Source organism: Pezoporus wallicus, unplaced genomic scaffold, assembly GCF_028554395.1.
Source record: "Pezoporus wallicus isolate ANWC-B61680 ecotype Strahan unplaced genomic scaffold, APGP_CSIRO_Pwel_v1 scaffold_7392, whole genome shotgun sequence".
Lineage (NCBI taxonomy): Eukaryota > Metazoa > Chordata > Aves > Psittaciformes > Psittacidae > Pezoporus > Pezoporus wallicus.
In genome coordinates, this window is record NW_026639923.1 from 1,225,698 (window position 1) to 1,251,526 (window position 25,829).

General features: G+C 38.4%; 1 protein-coding gene across 1 annotated transcript in view; it reads right to left on the reverse strand.

The window, feature by feature from the left end:
• The window catches only part of SDK1 (sidekick cell adhesion molecule 1), a 418,140-nt gene extending 393,510 nt beyond the window's left edge, over nt 1-24,630 (reverse strand). Inside the window, exon 1 of the mRNA XM_057416915.1 lies at nt 23,862-24,630. Within this exon, the coding sequence (XP_057272898.1) occupies nt 23,862-24,321 (460 nt within the window). The 5' untranslated portion in view covers nt 24,322-24,630. The remainder of the gene's footprint in view (nt 1-23,861) is intronic.
• Between the last annotated feature and the right edge of the window lie 1,199 nt (nt 24,631-25,829).

The following is a 25,829-nucleotide window of genomic DNA, read 5'->3' on the forward strand; positions in this document are numbered from 1 at the left end:
GTTGATTTACAACAAATTATTCACTGGTCTAATACCAATAACAAGACTTGAAACTGTGATAAAAAAGGCAGCACATGATAAGCATCTGAGATGCTGAATTCTATATAACATTGTCTGCAGAGACAAAACATTTAGAGGCAAAACCTCACAGGCAGATACAGATCTTATCCAGAACCTCCATAGGTGTGACACTCGATTTCAGGCCCCCAAAGTAAAAATTCAGGATGCCAACACATAAATCATCTTTGCATCATGAATACCAGGAGCCTATTAGTAACCCTCTCTTTTATTCAGGAAGGGAAAAGAATTCAGTAACAGTTCAAAAGCATCAAAGTCTTGCTCCATAAATTGCTTTCCTGAAAACAGCTAAAAGAACCGGCTTACACCTTCTACTTCAGAAGAAGAAAACACAGAGTTTGAGAAACTGTAAACTCAAGATAACTTCCTTGAATTTTTATAAGCAGCAACAAAAGTCATATTACACACAGGTCTAGTTAAACCTTGAAAACTCTAACCTAAATAGAAAACACACAGAGTGATGGTTATCCCAAGTTTTATGTGTTACGAGCAGAATTTTTGAGTTGTCAACTGAAAAACAGACCAAAGCCAGCTTAACTAAACAGCAGTAGCAATGGGTCTACCAAGGAAGCCTAATCTCTATGGGTACAGCTCTAACATCTCCAGCCCTTTTAATAACATTTCCAGCTGGATGTAAAACGCATGCCTAAGCTCAATAAACAAATAAATCATTTGACTTGCACTCAATGACAGACACACTCAAAACATACCTGACCATTTTGCAGGTAGCTATGGGAAGAGTGGCCTTAACACACCAGTTTCCTGAACAGAAAAGTATGTCTACTTTATCTTATTCAGGGCCTAGCCAAGCTTTGTGAAAAACAAAACTATGCTGTATATTGTATCCTAAGTTCTCAAAGACAGAGATTTATGGAATGAATGTTGCTCTATGAGACTTCAAATGGCCCTCTGCTACAGAAGTATACTGGAGAAACAATTAGGTTACACATAGCAAAACACAGTCACCTCATTAAACAATTTTTTTTCAAGTATCATCTAAAGTTCCAACTGCTATTACATAAAAAAACCTCAAACCCAACAACAGCTTAAGCTGCTTTTCAAAGACATTCTGATTGATTGGAGAGTGCAGAAAATCTCTACCTTCAATACATCAAGGAGGTATAACACAAAAAAAAGGCATTATTAAGAAGTTGACAGCAAACCCAAGCTTTCTTTCTCTTTTCTCTCTCGGAAGAGAGACAAAATGCTCAAGTTTGGTATCAACAAATTTCCTGTTGAAAACAAGAACCTTCACAAGCACTGGGATATTGTTACTTTAAAAAGTTTATGAAAACTGCGACTTTTACAGAAGGCTTTTAAGGCTTCTACATTTCTTTTACTTCTTAAAGGTGAAAAGGAAGCTTGCTGAAGCATTGCATATATTACATTTTGAAATATGGATTTCCAAAGATTTTCATCAAAATGAAAACCTTATAAAAACTCTCTACTGTTACTGTATCAATTAAAATGGTTCTGTACAAATGAAGCAAAGCCATATGATGCTGGCTGGTTATCCTGATCATTTAACCATAAAAGTCATTTAACTCCCTACATGCAAGTTGAGTGTGTGCACATTTGCATATACGTTCACTGGGGATTAGTTATATGTGTAGCAATGCTTTCAAAGGGAGGAAGCTACATCCCTGCAAAGGTTAAAAGAGAAACAGCACTGCATTCCTAAATACCTGTTTAAAGGCAGATATACCAAGAATTATATGGAAAAAAAGAAAAGAGTCAAGAGTTTCTCAAGAAAGTGAAAACTTTCTGTGTTGAAAAGAAGGGAACTGGAATTCCTAAACACCAAAACAACACTTTAATCAAGTACTTAAAAAAAGGAGAAAAACCCTTAGAATCCAAACTTTGAGGACCTCAAGAAAAAATCTCCCTAGCAAGATAAATGTAAACTCAACTGTCTATTGCATGCAAAACAGGACAAGTAGGGGAGGGTCCTGCCAGCTCACTGGATTAGTCAGCCTTCTTACCCACAAAAGCTATGTGACTGATCTATTACTGTTGTTAGCAAAACAAATCAACCACACAAAGTACTGTTTCATTCTCCAGCAGACCGAATGTCAAGGTTTATCACCTACTGGAAGTACCTAGAGATGAGAGCTTCAGATTCTATTTACCAGATAAGAAAAACTCATCATTTGTATGGGTATAGGAGTGAAAAGGGGCTGAGGGAGTGGGTTTGTGTGCTGAGATTTCTATTCAAGCATTTCATTTAACATAAAACTATAAATTTCAGTACAAAGCAGGAGGTTGATATCAGACTGGATACTGGTTGAATACTTAAGAAACAGGATATTTAGAAAAACAGACACACTGGATAAATGCAGGGTTTCTCATCATTGGTTCTCTTTTAATTACAGCTTTGATGTTTAGCTGTAACAAATTCTTTTCTAAACTAATGGAACTGGACTTCCAAATTCAACAGCAGCTTTGCTCATTTTGATACCACTAGGCGGGTAAATAAACTGCACTGTGCATCCTTCATTGCTTCTTCCAGACAGTCAGAGATCTATGAAGGATAATACAAAAGACAAGTTCTAATAAAATCCTGACCCTGTTAAAGGTACTGGAACTTCAGCTGTACACTGAATGTAGCAGAAGGCCTTGCATGAAATATTGCCTTCGCCAAAAAGCAAAGAGCATTTTCTGGGATCATTTTCTCTTAAGATACCTGGATAGCCAACAAGTTATTAGTTAGCAAAAAAAAAAAACACTTTCTGTAATTCTTAGCTCATCAAATCCTTCAACAGGTTAAACATCTCTCCTGACAAATCCAATGTTTTTATGACAGAAATCAAATGGATTGTAATAATCTTGCATTATTTGTTGGGTTAGTCTATACTGCTCTTGGACTGGAAATACCCATTTCATAACTAGAAAAAGACTTTAAGACATTACCTAAGGAGATATGTTTTAAATTTCAAGTTTTTACTCATACATTAAACCGCATAAGATCGTTCATCCTCCTAACTTTAAGCACACACAACCTCAAACAACACGGTATTTTCACTGCCCACTGTGTTATTACTCAAAACACTCTCCTGTAGGCACACGCCACGACTCTGCGGTCACCGGGCTGGATCACACCAGCACCCGCAGCGACGTCCAACAGGGCCGGCCCCGCTCACACGGGGCATGCCCGGGTCCCCGCGGGCGGTTCCCGAGGCGGGGCCCGGGCGCGGACCCGACCCCAAGCGGCGCCGCCGCAGCCTCCGCCCGCCCGGCCCTCTGGCGCCCTCTGCTGGTCCTCTCGGGGCGGAGACTCGCACCACCCGCGTGCTCCGGGGCCTTCCCCCTCCGGGCACTCACCGCGGTGCTGCCTCCCCACGTTCCGCTTACACACCCAGCAGGTTTTCTCCAACTCGTTAAGTTCCAACACTTGCTGCTCGTTTTCTTGTGGCAGCTCGAAGTGACGCTCTGGGCTTGGCAGAGCCTGATCCCCCAGTGCAGGCTGCCATGAGCACACAGCAGACACTCACCCAGCTCTCCTCCAGAGCTCCGAACCTCTAGCCATGCTGACAGACAGCTCACTAACTCCTAGAGTTGAGCACTGAGGCACAAAATAACTTCACAGTTCAGAAGAAGTCACTCTTAATGACTGTATGAGAGATTAATATGGAAGCAAACAGTTATCACCCGTTTCCTTGCACTTTCCTCTCACTCTCGAGTGTTCTCAGGAATTTCCAGACTTCTTACCTTGGGCCTCTGACCTTGTGGCTTGCCCTGAAACATAGACTCCAGTCCTTCTCCAAATAGCTTTCTTTGGCAAAAGTATGACCTTCTAGTTAACAAAAAAAACAGACACCTTCTTCCAAATTAAACATCTTGGCCATTTCTTTGGGAGGAAAAAAAACCCCTTACAAGTCAAAGTAACAACACAATGTCATTTTACTTGAGCCACACCTAATATTTCATTAAACACTGAAATCTTCTGTTCTCTACATTTGAATACACTTACTTTATAGCTGCCCTGTGAGCATTCAGTCTTGGAGAAGGCTTAATGCACCTACCATGAAGCAAGGAGAAAGAAGTCACAGTTCAGGCTCTAAGAACTGAAATTTTGCATCTCAGTTTACCTGAAGGAATAAGGAAATGGTGTTTCCTCCCCAGCTGAACAGCCTGAAAGTTTACAGGGGGGGCAACACTACACACTGGGGTGTGCCTGATACTCAGCAAACGAGTTCAGAGCTGAAGGATTCTGAAGAGACATTCCTGAGAGATGACTGACATAAGACACAATATACCAAGAACACGTCAGACTGGAAAGAATCAAGTCTGAAAGCATAAAACTTCACCACCAGCTCTGCCTGAAGGCTGCAAAAGCACAAGTGTCTATAGAAGGTTATTTTCTTGTGGGGTTTTCCTGTGTTATTTTTTCTTTAGTGAAGGTCCTAATGGCTAACTCTTCCCCAGCACTCTCATGACTTTCCAAGTGGTTTCCCAAACCTTGGCTCAGTAATCCCTTGAGGATACAGTCTGGATAAGTGTTTACTTCACTAACAAAGGATAGCTCGGTTGAGTTCTTTTCAAACTTCAATGCAAGAAGCACAGGCTCATCAAAACCATGAAACAGCAAAGGATTATTATAGCAGGTGTCTGAAACACCAGCTATTTCAGCAAGCTGGAGCATTAGTAGGAGAAAAAGCAATTAGACTCTGAACTCAAGAATATTCTATCTTTACAGCTTAGATAGTTAAATGGTGAACAGATTGACAATGGAATCTCTGGAATCTCCCTTACTGAAGTGCTTAGAACGCACATTAAATAAATATCTGTCAGGAACTGTGTTGCTGTGATTGATCCTGCAGTAGCCCAGGAGAATACACTGTCGAACCTTTGAATCCCCTTCCAGCCCCCCTGCTTTTTTCCTTTGAGTTGGTGAATTGCAGCATCTGCATCATTGTATTTTAGTTAATTTACCTTTTCAAAATACAGTCAAAACTAAGCATATTTAATTCAGTCATGAAGCAGCAGATGATCATTAAAAGCTCACAGCCTTATGGCAATAGCAGAGAAAAGTTACACCTGGAAGAGGGTGGTTTCAACAAAGCAAGGAAGGTGAGATAGGCTTGTAGACAAGGGGCTAGGAAGTAGGAGTATGGAAATGGAAAAGTGTGCTGGTGCCAGGAAACTGCATCTGAGCCAGAGAGCTGTATTTGTTGTTCCTACCACTGATGAAAAAGGGCAAGAATAAAAGCATTGGCTGCCAGTGCCAAGTCTCCTTACCACAGTAAAGAACAGACTACAGAACATTTAGCAGTGTCAAGCGGCAGCCAGGGCTGGCACAGGAAGGTGCTGGTAACACAACCCACTGACAATCCCACACAAGACACAGGATAGCAATACCCAGAAAGAGACAAAGAGAAATGGGTACAGAGACAGCAATAGCCACAAGTTGTAAGGCAAGTCTGAGGGTTCATCTAGGAAACAAGCCACTTACCACACAGGCCTGAGGTCTGTCCAGGAGGCAGGGCAGGAGGCAAGCACACCTACAGCAGAGCTCAGCAGGGACTAAACACCCAGCCCTGAGCTAGGCCTCCTGGGCCCAGGGATGGAGGCCCTGGGAGTGGAGAACAGTGGTAGTACTGGTCAAGGAAATTAAGACCTACTGTGCTCAAGGCTCCGACAGATAGCACACCTGATCTTCATGTACTCAGAGAGGCAAAGCTGACAGGTGAACCACAGCCACACCTTAACCGTCTGTTACTCTAGATAACTGCTAATTCTGATTAACTGAAGCTTGTGTACTACTAACTGCAGATCACTTTGTGTTAAGATAAAACACGATAGAGATGTTAGGACAAAAAGACTCCCTTAGTATAGAGCCAAAATGTGGTAACACTTGAATGATGCTCCTGCCAGTTTTCCAATAAATACTAAACTAACTGCTCAAAAGTAGAAGAGCAAAGCCAAGCAGACTGATAGGAATTTGTCATTTACTAAGAATAATTTGCAGAAATTTTCATTATGAAAGACCTTAAATGATTGGGAGGGTTTTTTTCTACAAATGATCCAACTTCAGTAAGATAATGCATGCTTGACTTATCAATAATACCACTTCTCATGTAGTTGAAATTAAGCTTTTGCTGCAGTACCATACTGAATCTGGCCTATAAACACAGTATTCGTTTCATTAGTTTTAATAAAATTGCATGGAATTATTGCTCAATGATTTAGGAATAGAACTTAGCTAAATGAAAATCATAATCAAACCAACCTTCCAAAACCAAGAATAATGAATTAACTCTTGGAAATGTTCATCATTATCAATTTCTAGCAAAGAACCCTTTAACACCAAGAGTCAAAGCAAACCACACATTGGTTTCTTTCCCTGGCTTGTCATGTATCTCTCTTGTTGCTAAGACCAAGAAAACGTCTGTAAGAACAGGCAGAAGTCTCCACAGAACAATACTTAGTTGCTTCTAATTTGAACAGAAAGCACTTAACAATGAAAGCAACTGCAACTATTTCTACTGTATTCTACAATGGCAGCGTGGTGGCAAAATTGTTTCCTGGAGCTTTTTTATTTCATTTAGTTCAACTTTTTTCATTCACTGGGTCTATATGAGTAAAAACCTACAAAATTTGCATTTATCATTTCATCTTGCTTCACTTCCTAAGACAATATTATGCTGAGCCTTGACTGAAAGATTAAAGAGCAATTTCAACTGATCTCTTAAACTTGTGACTCTTTTCTTTCCTGCCACTCCTCCTTCCCCCTCAGAAAACTATCTTAATTACTTGCAAGTTAAACATATATATATAAAACTATTTAAAACAAACATATGTTTAACTGAGTTTTCCCTTTTATTGACAACTGTTTAGCTGTAGTTTTCCATTCAAACCAAAAGGGCCCAGAAGAAGTGCTATCTGAAAAGGAGCAACCATACAATTAGCAGAGTCCTCTTCCAACAGCTGTCTACTTACAGTGCACATGAATACCCCAGATACTTCTCAAAGTCTTATAAGTATCATGCCACTGAACATACTAATTTCCCTTGCCAATTGTACATTTTTATGTAACAGTAACTAGGTTGATGTGAAAGAACTGAAACAAAATTATATACCATATGTCAGATGAGAAGCAGTTTATGAAGATTAACATAGTCATAAGACAAAAAAAAGGCATTTTAAGCAATGCAAATATATAAAAAAAACTTTTTATTTGTAAAAGCTTTATTTTTCCAAATCAATTTGAAGTTGATTTGTGCTTTTCTACTTTCCTTTTAAAAGATGAAAGAAATTCAATTCCATCCTTTAGGAAAGATCTTGGAGAGAGTAACATCTGATATTGCACAAAATGTCAACAATCAATAATTTATCCTCTCTATCTGTAATGCAGGGTCTAAACAAAATGCCATTTCATCCACTGTAAGACAGAGAAAAGTCAATTTGGTCAAAATGGCCCAAAACATTCCAAGCTGAAAACCATGAAGGACACAAACTGAATATATAAATCTTAGTTTCTAAGTATAATGTAGTATTTTTGACATGAGCCCACTTTTGCACATTTCTAACTGTATCTCAATTTATTTAGGCAAACTTCTAAAGCTTTTTAAAACCCCATTAAAAACTCTAAAAAGTAATGTTAATGGAAGGTGAGCAATTCAAAGCATGTGTGTTGAGCAGAAGACCAACATGCAACTTAAAAGTTTAATTATTAATAGCTAATTAACAAGTCATACATATCTTTCTTGTGGCCATTAACTCCCAAAGCAGCAATAAGGTTAGAATAATATTTGTCTACCTCGCAGGGACAAGGTTCTCCACAAAGTTGATGGACTAACATGTACTTCAACGTACTCCACATGTATTTTGTTATATTGCCTTTGGTGATGATATATTATTTAGCTATCCTAATTTAAAGTCAATATCAAAATAGCTTCCCAGAGAAAAGTGTATTCTAGTTAAACATGTATTTTTCCTAGTAGAAACATCATTTGTTATACAAGAATCCTCACAAAAGAGTTACAATTCTCTGACAAAGTTTTCAAAATGTGAAAACTTACTAAAAAAAAAAAAATAGATTACAAATTAGAAGTACCAAAAAAAAATTACAAACTCCTTTTGATGATAAGGCCAATTTTTCCCATTACTGTGGCATTCATTTAGGAATCCAAAGCTGTGAGTGGCTGCTTTGTGTGTAGCAGATTTTTGTATTATTAACACTACCATATGAACTCATCAATATAATAAAGTCTCCAGTAAACTCTGATCAAACCATCTTCAAAGGTTTGGTTCTTCAGTCTTTATAACTTTCTTCACTTAGGCTGAAAGTAATCTCATCTTCATACACACTTTATGAGGTACTACTAATAATCTGTAATAGAATTAATAGGGTACTTTCCAGGAAGTAAGCAGGACATCTACACAAGTATTTCTGTTACACGATTCTTTCAATGTACTATTCATAGCTAAGAAAGTACTTTAATTTCCCGAAATAGCTGTTCTGTAATACAGAAATATGGTTATTAAAATGTATTTTTCTTCCCTTAAATTATGTTATATTGTCAAATAGATATAAAAAGTGAATGAATGCATGAATGATATTTGCAATATCAATGCAATACTGACACTCTGCAAGTGCTTCACCAGCCCTAGCTCAGATTTATTTTGCCTTGAAAGTTTGCGTGGGTTAATTGTTCAGAACTTAATAAATAATTCTGTGGATGATGCATGAAGAGAAACAGGTTCCAAGATGGTCAAATAGCCATCAAGACTCTAAAGAAGATAAATGACAAGGATTTCTCTGCCACTCTAATCACAGTAATCAAATAAAACTCTCCTACCTAACTCCAGTCTTACAAACAACATAGATCTGAGGAGTTCCAGCAGACAATATTTGCTAAGGAAATACCCTTTACAAAAAAGGGATGGACTGAGCTGTACTCAGCTATTCCAACACTAATCCTTGTTTGATGTACAGAAACTTGTGACTTACATGCAAACCCAAAGGTTCTATGTTCATTCTGATAAACAGGTTAGGCTAACTGGAACCTGAGCCTTACATCTGCATAGGCTTCAGGATTATGGCAAATATTTACGCCTCTGGAGTCCCTGCTCTAAGGAAACCCTCTGCAAGAGTCCACAGTTTTTAGCTGGTTTTCCCACTGAACTTTTTTCTCTGTAACTTACAGTTTGTGAGATATGTAGTCTATTATCTGCTCAGATGGACAGTATCAGGAATTTACAGATAAGAACTCAAGAAAGATTCATCATCTTTCAGCATGGAAAAAGCCATTTATGCAGTATCTCTGTTGTCTCCTACACAGGACATCCTTTCTGCTAATAGAAGTTCCTGCACTACCTACAACATGGGGGGAGGGAGGGGAAGAAAACCCACAAGAACAAAAAAAGCAGGCAAAAAACGAAAGGCAGGGGTAAGGGGACAAAGCTCCTTGGTTTTTATGGGAAGGAGTTTCTACAGAAAGGAGAAAGATACATAAGGACATTAAGTATTGTGAATTCTTTCACTCATTTTTAAAATCATGGCAATTAGAGGAAGTCCTTCTGCTTAACTTAGTTGCATTTCTTTGGACACCTAAAAGTAAGATAAATCAAAACCCTTGAGTTACTGAAAACATGTCTCTTTCCCTTTGATCTAATGAAAGGGAAGAACAGAGTTTAGAATAAATACTGCCTTCTTACCACTGGGGATCTACAAATCTCGAATAGCCAAGTACAGTAAAATTGTGCAACTCACAGTTCAGTACTGCTGGTTTTGCCTAGAATACCTTCATAAACAACTACGTTTCAGACTTAGATACCTCATTAAAAAATAGAGAAAAATATCCCATTTTATGAAAGAGCTCACATGCCCCACTAGAGGACTAGAGATTATGGTTGTCTATGCTAAGCAACATTACTCAAAATGTACTACATTCTTTTGCTTACTAAACACATGAAGATACAGTCTCATGTCTTTTCCTGGTTCAAACAAAATTTCTGTTTAAAAAACCTTCCATGGTTTTGATCTTCTCAACAGCCTGATTGTGTGTATCTTCTTAAGCCTATTATATAGAGCCAAAATATAACATTAAAAAAACCAAGACAACAAGAAAAAAAAAACCAAGCCGCAAAACCAAAACCAAAATAAATGACTCCTTGGCTTTATTATGAGCTGCTATGCAAAATATGTATAACAAAAGACAAGTATTGGCATCATAAACCCCTGACATTTAAATTTACTTTTTACCTGGAAAAAGTACTACTTCCATTACCAGTCTGAGTAAGTGGATAGATTAATTTTTCAGTTGCTGAAAGCTGCTGAAGCATATCCTTTTTCACACACAAAATCCCCCATAATTACTTACGTGCAAAAAAAATGTATCAGAGTGACAGTAGGAAGAGGAGAGCAGTTTACACACCGATGTTAAAGGACTTCACTGGAATTAATTTGCATAGTTTCCATAATACTTATAAGTAACCCTACTCCATACATTAATTACTCAATGGAAGAAGTTTTAAAGCACCCAACACAACTGAAGCTTTCAAATGCCTAAAGAAAAACTATTAAGAATTTCATACCAGTAATGCAAATGTTTAAAGCTTATAACCCTTCAAAAGACTGTAAAGTAAAAATCACCATGTCAGAGAATGTTTCTAACGTGTAAGCCTTACAGAACATTGGCTAAAATTAAAATCATCTACTTTTATACATCACATTATGGTATTAGTAAAATTACATTAGTTATCATGTTTAACCAAGCCATATAATTCTTAACCTTCCTTTTTATGATATTAGTTTAGATGGTCATTAGTTTTCTCCTACCAAAAGGATTCATTGTAATTAGCCTAATAACTTTCCCAACTTCTAAAATATAGGGGATGTATTCTACAGGAAGAATAATGTATTCTACAGAGGAAAAACAGACGACCTTTTTGTGCATTATTTAATAATGCACTTGATTTTTCTTCCCAACAATGTAACAGCCCACTTCATAAAAATGACCACTAGTGATGATAGACCATCCTTTACCAAGGACTCAAAGCACAAAGGTTTCAAAGAGCTTGAAACCTGTTGCCTTCAGCTGTTTCTTCAAAGATGGTACATCTGAAAGACCCTATCTCTTTGTTTCCGAGAGAACTGCTGCACACATAATGACATAAAAAGCAGGACTAAGTAACTGGATAACCACAAGTGTTTTGACTCTAACATGATTACATTTCACAATGCAGATTTATGAGATCTGAAATCTCCATTTAAGATCATGCAATTTCATACAGTTTCTCTCTGACAATTTACAAGGTACAAAACGAGGCTACATTTAGATGCAGACATAAACACAAATTATGGCTAGAAATCTGAAATTCTGCAATATATGCATTTGAATCACAAAAATTGATTTTATAGCCCCCTCCAATAAATTACAGCATCACACGTAACACAAGATACTGACATTAATGTCATTATCTGAAACAAAAAAAGAAATATGCCACCCTGTTGTATGTCATTTGGCTTAAGAACATCTTAATGTTTATTAAGGCCACACTGTAGATAATTACTTCAATATCATTGTTTTCATAGTTTTAGACAACTAAGAAAGGTTATAAAGGACCATTATGTTTATAATAGCAACAACTAACTAAATGTGAAGCTAAAACTCTTAAAATACATTCTGTTTTCTCTCCAATATAAAGAAAACAGATTTTTTGTGGGGAAGTTTGAAGAGTCTACAAAGTTAAATATGGATTGACTGCACAGAGCAGAATGGGTATTTTAAAAACTCAGACATTCAACAAAGTTAAAATTTTTGACTTAAGTCAAATCCAGAAGCATTTTTAAATTAATTTTGAGAAATTTATGTGAAACAGGACAAATAAACCTCACAAAAGGAAGGAGAAGGCCTCCAAAATGAGTGTTGTAAAAAATGAGGTGTTGTTAGATGGCCTTAGTTAAGGCTGAGCTCTATTCATACTATCTCTGTCGCTTACCTCCATGGTTTTTTTCTTTTGCTTTATCACCCCACTGCTTCTGGCAGCAGAATTTAGAGTAGCAGGTGAAGGCAACTGAGTAAGGTAGAAGGAACTAAAAGTGGCAGTTATTGCTGGAACAATATTTTCCTTGTTACATTGCACCCCGAGGGTCACGGTTCTGAACACTATAAGGGTACAATTATTTAACTCAATGCCAAATGAGTCAAAACATTCTTTCAGAGATGCTAAAATAACTTGTTAAAAATGAATTATTAAAAACAGGGCAGAGGCATTGAAATGTAATTTTGGAAAATACAATTATGCAAAGCACTAACATGCCTAATAATAATATGTTAATTTAAAATGTCTTTTTATGTAGACGTAATACTTTGCCTGGAAAAATGAAAACAAAAGTAAAAGAACTTCTGACCAGCATCACTAGTAGGACTTAAGAGGGCTTGGAACACCCTGAAGGCTTCAAAACTCCCCAATATATCAATCACTATGGATGGTTCTTCATCTTTACAGTACATTCTACTTGTCAGCTTCCTACATGAGCTCTGACTAGCCATGTCTTGTGGTATATTTGCTTTGATGCAGCATCTGACCAAGCATGCACACACACAGCTGATTCAGTATGTAGACACTTCTCCAGATTTTCCAGGCAGCTGAGACTGTTGGATGTCTGGAAAAGTGACTGAGAGCTGCAAATATGTATGAAATCGACATCTGCCTTTCAAACAGAATATAAAATTTGACTGAATTATAAGAAACTCTAATCTGCCAACTCAGGTACTGGTTTGGGGAGCTCTTTCAATCAAGTAGTCATGTCCTTAGAACAGCACTGTATCTGGTCTTGGAATAAAACAGGTATAGCACACATTTTCTTTCTTTCCAGAGTCAGATAGCATCCGCTGTCTTTGTCACATGTTAATAGCTCCAGCAGAACTCTTCTGGTAACACAGAGATATGGATGTTAATTAAATTCAACTCAAGTGTGAGTGACAAGTAGATGCATTGCAGGTGCCCAACACCAACACTCACTAATTGGTTATAAAAAAATGTGCACTATGCCATAATTTACCAAAGCACCAATTCCCAATCACTTCATGCTGCAATGAATTGCAAGTAAACATGAGTAGTTATGCCATTAATTCTAACGAAGTGACAGCTAACTCTTACTCCACTACGGCAACCGTTTGCACAGAAGCTGGCTTAGCGGAATTTATATGTCCAGCAGCTTGCTAGCAAGATATTTAGAACACTACTAAGAGTTCTTGTTCTTATACATAAGAACACTGTTCACACCTAAGTGTGGAAATCCAGGAATACTCAGCACTTTATAAAAACTCTGACCTCATTTGTATTAAACCATCAGGACGGATATTAAATAATGCCACCGATCATTTTTTAACTTAGTAACTCTTTTAGACCAGACTGCACAAGCATAAAATGACAGTTACTGTTTTCCTTCCAAGATGTAACTGAAAAACGGAATAAAATTAGAAGATGAAAAACACTGTCTGTCTCCCAATTCACCTGCCACCAACTCATACTGATAAATCACTCCCTTTTACTACAGTGGGTGAAAGCTTTTGTATTTTGTCATTTGTAAGTATAGAAAAATTACGCCTATGTACTGATGTTTGATTTTATCCCTCATATATTTACTATCACAATAAAACTAACAAATTAAAGGGCAATGAAAACACAATGCTACTTAGCGAAAGTAGAACCTAGACCAAAGAATTTCCTTCCTTCCCTCGTTGAGCCCATTTGGACTCAGCCGTTTAGAGGAAGCCACCACTGCTGTTGAGGTAATTTTAAAAGCTCTATCTGCCTACAGCTTCCTCTGCTGACAGCTTTTACTTTCATTTGCCTGTGGTTTACTTGTGTTTTTGTCTCTTCTCACTGACTCCCAACTTATAGAGGAAATCGCTGATAGGAAGGAAACTTTAAAACATGTATTCAGCATAATGTCAAATGTGTAAAATAAATTGAAAAAACTTTTAAATCTCTATTTGGTCAAAGAGTATTTAGGGTGAAAGCGATACCACATTTGTTGGTGGCATCGAGCTCTCATTCTGCACTGTTATCAGTGAAAAGTATCCCATCTCTGCCTCTAAGATGCTCCAATTGCAGAGCCAGTTTATATTTTCTCATTGGCTGCTCCACTGATTTATTTTTTTTATAGTGGAGCTCAGCAATTTGAAAATGTCAAAAATTGAAGTTTTAGATCTTACCCAGATTTATGTAACAGAACTAATAAAATTTGTACTCTTCAAATTTGAACAGGCACAACAGTTAACATGGCAGATTTTTATTGACACCAGCATGCCATAAATATATCTGTTGAGGCTTTGGGTAGCAGAAGACATAGCTATATCTGGTATACAAAAGCTGAAAATTATACTTACGACAAACCTGAATGGGATTGACAAGGTATCATTTTAATTATGATACATTTACATAGTGAATGTAACATTGAATTACCAGCACTTAAAACTTTTGAGGATGACATGACTGTCATTAACTCAGAATTCTCAACTCAAGATTCAGAAAAAAAATGCATAAATATTTGACCCATTCAATGCTAATAATAAATCATCTATAATGACAATAATTAAGTCTGAGGAAGACTGCTATCAGCACTAGTAGAGGAACCTGAAATAAAGATGTTAGGTACTACATAAATTATTTCGAGATAAGCTTTCAAAACACACAGGTATGAAATCTGTCTTGCTCTGTTATTCACTGCTACTTCACAGTTGTGTATAAAGGGAAGATTTATTCTCAGAGTCACCTGAAATATTTTGTGCTCATGACTTCATTGCACAATAGCATCACAGCTACTTTATTAATCGAATTAAGGCAGAATTATTAACCTATTCTCCATTTCTATGAACAGAAACCCTAAAAAGTGAACTTTTACCGTTGTTGTATGGATAACAAGCACTAGCATGAAAAGGCTCTGGGAACAGGCCTTCTCTCAGGCTACAACTTTCAATAAGCTACTATATAACATATGCATTCTTTTGAAGAGGAAAAAAAACCCTCACATGCCTCTCAGTAGTTCTTCTAATCTAAGAATCCTACATATTAGTTCCAAGAGAGAAGATAGTACACAAAAAACAGTCTAAGATAACTACAAGAAATGTTATCTTTCTCTTTAAAAACTGTTATTTTAAAAGTGATGGTTGCAAATGCCATAGCAGGAAGCAAAGAATAATCCAAATATTTTTCCTCCATTTAAGATGTGTCTGATGTTGCTCAGAATAAAGAAGTAACAATTATGTTTGTAAAAAAATAAGATCTAAAAGGAAATGGGAAATTAGTTGACAGGGTTCACCTTAAATCTGGTGTTTGAAGTGACACATATTAAAATTATTTTAAAAAGTAACTTCAGTTACTCCCTCTTCAAAAACAAAACTAACTTCTTCGAGGCAATAAAAATAGCAAAAGGTAAAACACAGGAGTAACAGTTCCTGATCTCTTGCCCCTTAGTCTTATCTGACATTTCTGGAAAACAATGCCTAGGATAATCTACTATTAAACAATCTTTCTGATTATCTGTAGTGAACAAGGTCCTCTAGCATAATAAAAGCCCTGCTTCAGATAATACAAGTGTCCTAGAAAAGCTATTCTGCTCCCAGTTAGAGGATAACTAAGGAATCTTTTCTACATTTCCCACGTAGAAGCAGTTTTACACTATCACTTCAGTCATTTACTAGCAGTAGGTATTAGCTGTATTACAATAGCATGTAGGAGCAGTAACCAGAAACACATTGTGATAGAGGCTTTATCAGCTTGGGATAAATAAATAAAGCAAATAGGGGACACAGCGAGACATGCAGATGGGCATACATGCAAACAAAAAGACAGTCTTCATTATGGGACAATGGTATTTTCAGTGCATTATCAGCTGAGCTACTGTATAAGTTTCTTTAGGCAGCATAGAAAGGGTGCTTGAAGACTTTAAAGGACATATTTATTCATGGACAAATTGTTTCTAAACAATAGGGACAGCAGGGAAGAAAGCAACAGGGTGCTATTTTGCGAATGTTACATTAGCACAATAGGGTAGGATCTGATTTGTCCAATCTCTTGAAACTGAAGAAAAGTCCTGAACAATCTGCAAGAATAGTTGTACCTTTACATGCACAGATTCAGAAAGTCTTAAAATTACACTAATCAGTCCACACATTCAGAAATACTGACAGAGAATTCCCCTTAACCTCCTCCCACCCTTCAATACTACACCACTGTGTCACTTGCCCTATGTTCCATGTTAGGATAAATGTATTATCTTTGAACTGCAAGTACAGCATAGCACCATATATTTCTTTGCCAATCACTGCATACCACTTAGTTATTTCAGAAGTATTTAGTCATGAATGTCCTTTGCACTTCTTCACAGATAAGAACAAGGGACATTCCCCAATGTGCAAGGAAGATAGCAATAAGTGTTGTACTGAGTCTGTATTTAACACAAATGTTAGGTGAACATATAGTACCAGTACAACAAAACGTGTTTTTTCTAACTGTCTAAACATCTGAAATATTTGCATTATAGTTCCATCATTTTCTTGGTACCTTCCCCTAAAAGGCAGCAAAACTACTGAGTAGATTTCCTATGAATTTAATGCCAAAACCACATATCAAAGCCACAACATTCTTGGCTAATAAATATAACAAGGTAGACAAATATGAATCTGAGGGTGAAAGCAGTGTCTACCAGATCATCTGATTCTGTGTGTAATGAGCTGCAAACTTCAATTTCAGCCTGGAATCAATGTAGGACCATTTTGGCAACATGTACTGGAGCTATGTATCATTACTTTCTAGTCCAAGAGGGCTATACCCAACAAATTATTTTTTAGATAACTTGTTAGACCTAGGAGTTTATTAGAAAAATATACGGCTTATGACTCGAATGACCATAAAGTGGTTTAAAGAGACCTAGGGGACAGTGATTTATCTATCAGAATCAACCTTCTCTTCAGGCTACTGCAACAGAGCATGGAAATATTGAGAAACAGGATTAAAGATTCAAGTTGTCTGCTTAAAAACCAAAAATGCTTTATTGTTTATCAAAAGTGACACTTCGGAAGTTATCTGGATGGGGTGACATAAGACTGTACAACCCACTTCCACGTTTTGCATAAAGTGGTGTTAACAGACTTCCTTTTTTCAGAGTTGCTGGAGCTCACACCCCCATTTTTACCTGCTGAACACGTGTATTAGATACAAATGTTAAAAAGTAATACCTGTGGACTTTGCAACTTAAGTTACGAAGTTTCTTTTCTTAAGGAAAATATATTATTCCCATAATATCCCAGGGAATTGATATATACAGGGATTAAAAGGAATATTCCTATTACCTAAGTTTGGCACTTCCCTTACAAGTGCAGGTTAGGAAGACTTTCTTTAGAAAAACTTCATCTCACAGAGGAAGAAGCTCACTGAAAAGGTCTTTCAGAGAAGAAATCCAAAGTTAAGTCTTTAAACCACCCCTTTAAAGGCAGTAACCTTTCTATTTTCTGCCCAGGCACAGCGGCCTCCAGGTGTTTTTCAGAAGTCAGGCAGTGTACATTCCCCTGTGTTTTGTCTGAGTCTGGAAAGTCTCTGACAATTTAAACCGATCTCAGTGATGGCTGCTAGGGTCACGCCCCTTGGCCATCCATTCCCATAGCCTCTTCTGCATTGTCCCTGATGCTTTGTGTGACCCCAGTTTAAGCTAGTTCAGGGAGCTAAACAGATGAAAATTAACTTTAAAAACACTTCCCTTAAAAAACCTAGATCTACATTTTTAATATCACTGAGGCTGTCATTTGTATTACACCCCAGGGGCATTTCACAGATAAGCCATATGATCAGCAACAGACTAGAATATATTCTAGTAATAGATTTATTATTTTTTGTAGCAATGGCAGAACAAGAAATAACCCTTAGTAAACCAAAAATACTAATGCTGAAGATACAGTATACAAATATATATGTCTAGAAGACAAGAATTTGTATAATGAATCGATCTTACAGAAAGTCATACATGTTTAATTTAGTATGCACATGAAAATAAAAGGTTCTTCCCTTTCCAGCTTTGTAACCCCTTAAACTCAGACCTCCAAGTGCTACATGAGCTGATTTTTATAGAACATACTGGAAGTTCTGGGGCTGTGACATTCCAACAGCCGTGTCCATAAAGGAACTGGAAGGTTTTTTTACATGAAAAAAGAAAGACATTTGTCGCATTTATTTAACACCTATTCATAAACAATAAACTGAGCAAACAACACACTTTCATAAGAAAGTACACCAACTACTGCACATCTCCAATGTAGTTAATTTATCTAGGATACATGTGAGGCCACTTATCAGGAGAGTCCTAGGGAACGAACATTATGGAATTGTCTGCAATAGTCTGTAATAAGACCACCATCAGCATAGGCAGAAATAACTCCAGAAACCTCACCTTCTTCGGGAATACACCTTGATAAAGTTATATTTTTGTTCTACATGAGCTGTATGGGCCGTTTTTGAAACACATGGAGCTAAGAGTCTTCATTCACTAGAAAATGCTCACTCCACAGACAGAAACAGAAATGAAGTCCCACCAATCACTTGCTTTCCAGATGTCATAACTGTAAGTAGTCTAATCCAATGCCATGCTATAGCTGCAAACAGATCTTCCTTTAGTCCATACAAAGTCTTCCTGTGCTGAATTTGAAAGATTTGAAGTAGATAAAAGGCGGAGCCACTGACCAGAAAACAAAATACTGAAAAACTGAGCAGTGAGCAGTATTCAGCCTTAGGTCTGACTAATGTAGACAGTAAACTAGTATGTATCAATTTAAACTTAATCATAGTGCACAAACAGAAAGAATTCAGATTAAAGATGCACATGCTACCTTAGTTCTGGCATTTTCTGATCTCTCCAGAAATCTTATAAAAATTACTCAAGTTTATATCTGCAAGAAAACACAATTTTGGAAGGACTGATAAATTGTCAATTTGTTCATTTGAGACTATTTCAACACATATTCTGTCTGTACCTTTGAAGAGGGAGTAAGAAATGTCTTGTTCTGCAGTGAACCCTACATGAACAAGACTTTGCTCTATGAGGAATCTAATTGCCTCTAGTCTGCCCATAGATTCATTACAGCAGAAAGGTCCAAGTGAACCAAATAACCAGGCCATTCGGAATGGGATGTTCAGGTAAAGCAGCATCAAAGTCACTAAATGCATTAAAATCTTCTGTTTGAATCCAGAGTGTGTTCAAGACTTGTATGTGTGTGTTGGTAAGAATAAAACAACCAAAAAACCCCTCTGAGACATACAAAAGCCCAAGCCCTTCACATGGCAGCTTCCTAATAATTCACTTTATTTGTTTATTAAAATTTCTACAGTTTGTTTAATCAGCAAACAATCTTTAAAATATTAACCAATACTTTGTTGTTCAAAACGTATGACTATACACAGAGATGACAGAACCTTTCAGAACAACCTTTCAAGGACTACGAGTCACAGACACAGATTCCCTTCCATTCTTCGTATGTGAAAGGCACACAGTGTAACTGCCACAACCTCTCTCTCCAGGTCAGTCCTAGGCTAAGCATCTTCTGGTAATGCATGCAAACAGTACTGATAAAGACTTACTACATACGCTCTTCCTTCACCTCTAATAAGTACTATTACACTGCACTCTCAAGAAACCCTGTACCTAAAATGTTACTAGAGATATATACGCATCTTTCTGAACTTGCTTTGAAAAGTCTTGAGAATAAGCCATTTTCAGAAGAATGTAAGCATATAAACCAAACCTAGATTGACCACAGCAGAGAGTCAGAAATCACATGCTATGGCCACAGAAACGGCCAACTCTCTCCACCCCATTTCTATTTAGACAAGGCTTTCATCTACTCCTCCAGATCAATTTTTCAATTATTATAATAATATACACAAAGAATTCACCTGCTTAAAAACTAGCACATACTTAAAACGTTCATCTAAAGAAAGGGGATACAAGAGGTAAATCCAATACAAATTAATGAGTTTCCAATAACCAGTAACAGAATCTTTTTGTAATTAGAAATGCATCATTCTATACTTAAGTCAGAACACTCTTCACTCTCCATTAAGCACTGCCCTCATATTTAACCATTTCTGTTCTTCCAACAACTATATAGGCAAGTTGCTTACCATCTCTGCATCTGATGCAGTTTGAAATTTGCTTGAAAACACTTCCTATACTTAGCATATTCAGAAATTACACCGGATCAAATATTTGAATTAAAAAAGTTGGGCCCCAGGAACATTTTCTTCTATCTACCATGTCATGGCTTCTGTCAAAGTATAATAGGTATCAGTATCACCTTAAATGCACATTCGGGTGCACGTAGAATTCTGAATTACAGATTTGATCAAGGAGCATAAAAAAGATTATACTTCCATTGCTGTAAAACTAAGAAAAATCAGACAGGCTTCACTTTCTTAATATTTAAAGATACCCATCTCCTGCAGGAAAAGCTTAAAGCTTTGCACTGCTTTTATCTATTCCGAAATCATTCTGAACAACAGCCATCAATCCCAGGGAGTATATTTTTTAAGTATTCTTTCACTCTTCCACAAAAGGAAGATGTTGGGAAGATACTTAAAGCCATTAAGATGCATGTAGAGTAGCCTCTAGCAACTTCCAACCTATTTAAATAAGCAGAATTTTTCTATTTCCACACAAATATTCTAGTATTTTAGTAAACATTTTGTACCTCAGCAGGCATCAGTGTTTGTTAATCTCATACATAACTAATAAATTCCAATCCTACAACGACCTCCATGGATTCAACAGGACTATGCCCAGGCACGCTAGACCCCTGAGCTAGACGTCACTGCAGGAAAATGTTCCAAGTACAGCAGTCAGTTACTGCGTGGAAATGATTCACTTCTACCATCACCTTGCAAATTCTAATTTGATAATTATAGTGATTATCAATTAGCATCTCATCACTATTTGATGACACACAATGACTTGAGGCTAACTAGCACCTAATACTCAAATTTAACAAAACTGCCAAGAAAAGAGGCGCCATGGTAGAGACTGGCGGGCATAAAGAAAGAACTGAGTAAACAAAGAAATGTGCAACAGTTTTCAGGCTCTTACAGGTTAATTTTTCTGACAAGCTTCCATTCACAGACAGGCCAGTGTAATGGTGAGATACACACAGTCTGAACAGGCATCTCTGCAGGTCTGCAGCCATTACAGAAGCAGGAGAACCATCCTTGGCTGCGCTCATGGGACAGGCCACAACATTTGTCATCTGTATATTTCTTCCACACAGAAAATCATTCACACAATGAGGTCTGCACTGACAATACTAAGGTTTGAAGAGAATGCTTTAATACGCAGTACAACAAACCTCTGTATGCTCTGAAATAATTAAATTCACTTTGAAAAGGAAAAAGAAATCAAATAAATCATTATATGTAATTATGTAACACAACTACCGGAAGACAGAGAAGCTGGAGAGCTAAGTACAAAATGAATTTACAAGTGGTTTTATCTACAATTTGCCTCAGATCTGCTTTTACCAGGATGATCATTCAGGTATTGGAGAATACTCAACCAACCTGTTGCTGTAGAAAACCTTTTCTTCTGTTCATCTTACAGTATGAACACTTAATCTCAACAGCTTTATCTAGTCTGTTTCCTCTGAACTAAGAACCTGTATTTCAGTATGCCCAAAATATTTATTTCTTTAATGCTGAAGTAGTTATTACAGAAACATTAGCTGGTTATAGCATAGGATTATGATTCATTCAAAACAGCCATGGCCCATATATTTAGAATGCTCATTTTTTTTTTATCAGACAAAAAGATTGGAGTCATGTAATTCTCTCATGCATATGACCACATCGTTCCATTAAAAACTTTCTGTGGCTGCAGCAAAACTTCCATTTTGGTGAAGGACTTGTATGAAAATTGTCATTTTCTCTCTAAAGTAAATCTTTGTATAAAAATGATGAATGTATTAGGATCCATTAGAATTCAGAGTGCAGAAAGAACAGTAAGTTATGAATGAATACAAATTTTGTGAAAACCCAGTAGAAGCTCTCTGCCTTAAGACCTCCACACTGGTTTACGTATCAAAGAATTTTTAAAGTACTAACTGTAATGTAGGCTTTTTGGATTATATAAAAAAGGTATTTTGTTTCTGCATTATATAATTGTCCTCTAAACGCCATGCCTTCATCTGCACCAAAGTTTCTCAGAAATAGTATTTCTCACTTTGCTCCCCCTCTCCCTCTTAAATACTGATGTGTCAAACTAACTTGGTAATAGGACTTTAGGATACTTTGTAAACACTACAGAACCCCTCGAGATATGCATTACCTAAAACTGATACTACTACAAATACTTAGTAATCCAAAATATGCTATTGAAACATTTTTCTATAGTATGTGCTAAAGTTTCAACTCACTTTTTAATCCATTAATACAGCTGGTTTACTACTAAGCCACACCAAACTGGTTTACATGACATCTAAACTGATTCCTGAATCACTAGCACCTTAAACTGCCTTATATGATTTTTTTTTTTGCATTTTTAACATAAACAGCAAGAACCATGAGCATCTGTGCTCCAAAACGAAGCACCACGTTGTCATCTATCAGTAACAAGTACCAAAAGGAAAGAAGGTAAATTTTAATCTGCAGAGAGAATCATTTCAGGTATGTCTTGCTTCAGAATAACAATGCCCTGTTAGGGCTTGCAGGCCTCAGCATAAGTAGTTTGGGAGTAGCAATGACAGCATAAACAAAGCACTGAGAAAGGTTTATGAGGGTGGAGTCCATTATTAAACACTAGATTAAAACTCTTCTGTAACCTGCGGCTCCAAACTTTCCGAGGATGCAGTAGTAAACCCTGAGCAAGCAATCTACAGCAGACTTGGCTTAAAACCCCTCTTCCTCAACACACAAGCCCATCCAGCTATTAAAACTGAATGCACCGTTGTTCCCTCTGACATACTTGAAAACAAAGAACTAAAACACAAAGACCATTCCCCTTTATAGAGTATTAACTTCCGCTTCTAATAACTAACGCCTCGTCCCACAAGATACAGTTCTGCATTGTCCAACACACACCACTTCAGTCAGACAATGCACACAGCAATAAAACTCAACCCAGCAAAGAAAGTGAAAGCTGCGTTTGTTCAGCATGTTATTTGGCGCAGCCAACTGTAATGCTTCTGCCTGCCATTTATTGTTTACTCTGTCAAAGGATTATTAAGAATTAAACTACATTTGGCAATTTTTTGAGAAGGCAATTTACATGCAAAGTGACTGGCACTTGATATTTAAAGTCTATTGGTCGACTCTGACCCTTCCTTTACAAGTGACTCATTTGACTGCAAGGATCTGTGATGTGGAAATGCTCAGATACGAATCAATTGCAGTTTTTACGAATCAATTGCACAGTGTTTTTAAACACACACACACACCAGCAGTTAACTCCTTTGCTGCCTAAAAGGACAGAAATGTACGGGCATATTTAAGCAAATAATAAAAAGCAGGTTTGGTTCTGGTAGGGCTTTTGAGTCTCAGTGGAAGGCTGGAATAGGGGAAGGATAGGACAAGAAAGGGAGAGAAACACATAGGTACAGTTTGCAAATCCGTGTTCCATAAAGAAACGATTGTGTGTAAGAAACGACCATTGCTGGATGAAATCAGCTCAGTGCAAATTCTGCAGTTTACCTCTGACAAGGATAAAGTAAAAGGGTTTCTCTGCACCCGAGCGAGATTCCCTTCCTCTGAGAAGGCAGATGCGGCATTTCTATAAACAAAAACGTCTCTAGCCCTACCTTGTGCCAGTGCTTGCAACATGTGGAGCTGAAGCAACAGAAACGCCCACCATCCCCGACAGAAGATGAAACAGAAGTTTAACTTTATCATCATTCCGCCTCGCCTGCTATTCCTCCGGGCAGTAATTTCGCGATCCACGGTTCTTGCCTCACTGCTCCCCATCCGATCCGACTGCCTGCCACTCCTGACAGCACTTTGGTCATTGCTCATTCCGTACCTCGAGGCCGGGCTGTCCGCGGTGGGGTGGGTACATCCCCCCCTGTCTTTGCCCCGCAGCCTGGGGGGAGCCGATCCCCCCACTTCACAGGAGCGGCGGACTCTTTGATTTGTGCTCACTCCGCATGCAGCCCGAAAGCAGCACTCCCCGTGCCTCCCGGTATGATAATCGCCACCTAAGTCAATGTTTCTGGTGGAGATATTGATTGCACCAAAACAACCAGTCAGAAATGTGAAACACATGTTTCCCCGCGCTGTCACATCCAATGCCTTCCACAGAAAGCGAGTAAGTTTATGGGCGTCAGTATTTCAGTAAATCCAGATCCTTCAGCACATCGCTAACAGAAACAGAGAGACTGATCCATCTCAGCCACCAGCAGACAATCCAAAGAGTACCTTTCATACCGCAGCGATGATGGAAACTGCTCCCCGCGTGATTCTTATGAAGCGTGGTGAGTTTTCCAGCATGTGTCCCATTCTCCTGTGGAAACCTTCCCGGTAGAAGCGTTAAAATTCTCGTGGCAGGAAAAGAAAAAAAGGGTTGAGGGGCAAAAAAAAAAAACAACAAAACCCACCAACTAATTGAAAGTATCTTGTTATTCCTTGCACTAAGGATTTATTTCAGACAATTTCAAGATTAGCCATGCAGACAGGGTAGTCTCCAGATATCCCCGCAAAGCTCTGCATAGTTTATATTAATCCGATTTTCCTTTGGATACAAATCTCTGTCGTCAACAGGAGGGTCTGAAGGGTCCTCGGGCAGGTAAACCCAGCAGCTGTGGCTGTGATTCCGGCTCGCTGGGCAGTCAGTCCGCCACAGGCCAGCGGCGATGTCACTTGAACTCTCACGTTCAGCCGGAGGTAGGGAAAACCTCAGCCGATCGCATCTCCCTCCTCCCCCTCGAACACTGGCGCCGATGTCTCTCTTGCAGGCACACCACGATAAAAAATCACCTCTAACATGTAAAGCGCTGTTTTTCTGGCCGGCTGTGGAGGCAGCAACGAAACAAATGCTCAGCTGGAGAGTGTCCGGGGCGGGGGGGGCGGAGGGATAATCTCCCTAAACAAACAGCAACAAGGTGAAATCCTTCCAGCTTTGCTTAGATGGACTCCTGCTCTCCTTGTTTATGCAGCCTAGGAATCCCGGTTCTTCCTCTCAGCGTCTCTCCCTCACAGAAGCTGTAAACACAAGAGGGGAAAGCGCTATCACAACAGCGGCGGCAATAAAACCCTACCAAAAAAAAAAAAAATATAAATAAATAAATGAAAAAGGCGCTGGAGGTTTTACATTTAAACAATGCATCGGGTATTGTTCCAGTCCCGCCTTCCGAAAAGGGAAAAGTTTCGTGGGAGAATCCCCCCCCCCCCTTATTTAAAAAGAAAGGAGTAACTGTAAAAGAAGTGCACCCAGGGTAAACGCACGTTAAAAACAAAGCACCTAAGCGCGAAGTTGATAGAACACAGTTCGCGTCTGCTCTCCCCCGCCCCCAAACGCAGCCTCAACTTTTCTCGTCTCCTGCAGCACCAGCGCGGTTTAACCCTCTCCTGGCAGCGCTCGCACCTCACAACACCCCCACACGGCCGCCTGCCTCCGCCCCGCCGCCGGCTCCCCCTCAGCGCCGGCTCCCTCACCACAGCCCCCTCTCTTCTCACCCCACCTTCCCCTGACCTACACCTCAACGGGGCCGTGTCTGTGCGGGGAAACATCCTCCGCGGAGCAGTGGAGGGAGCTATGGGCATGGGGGAACGTG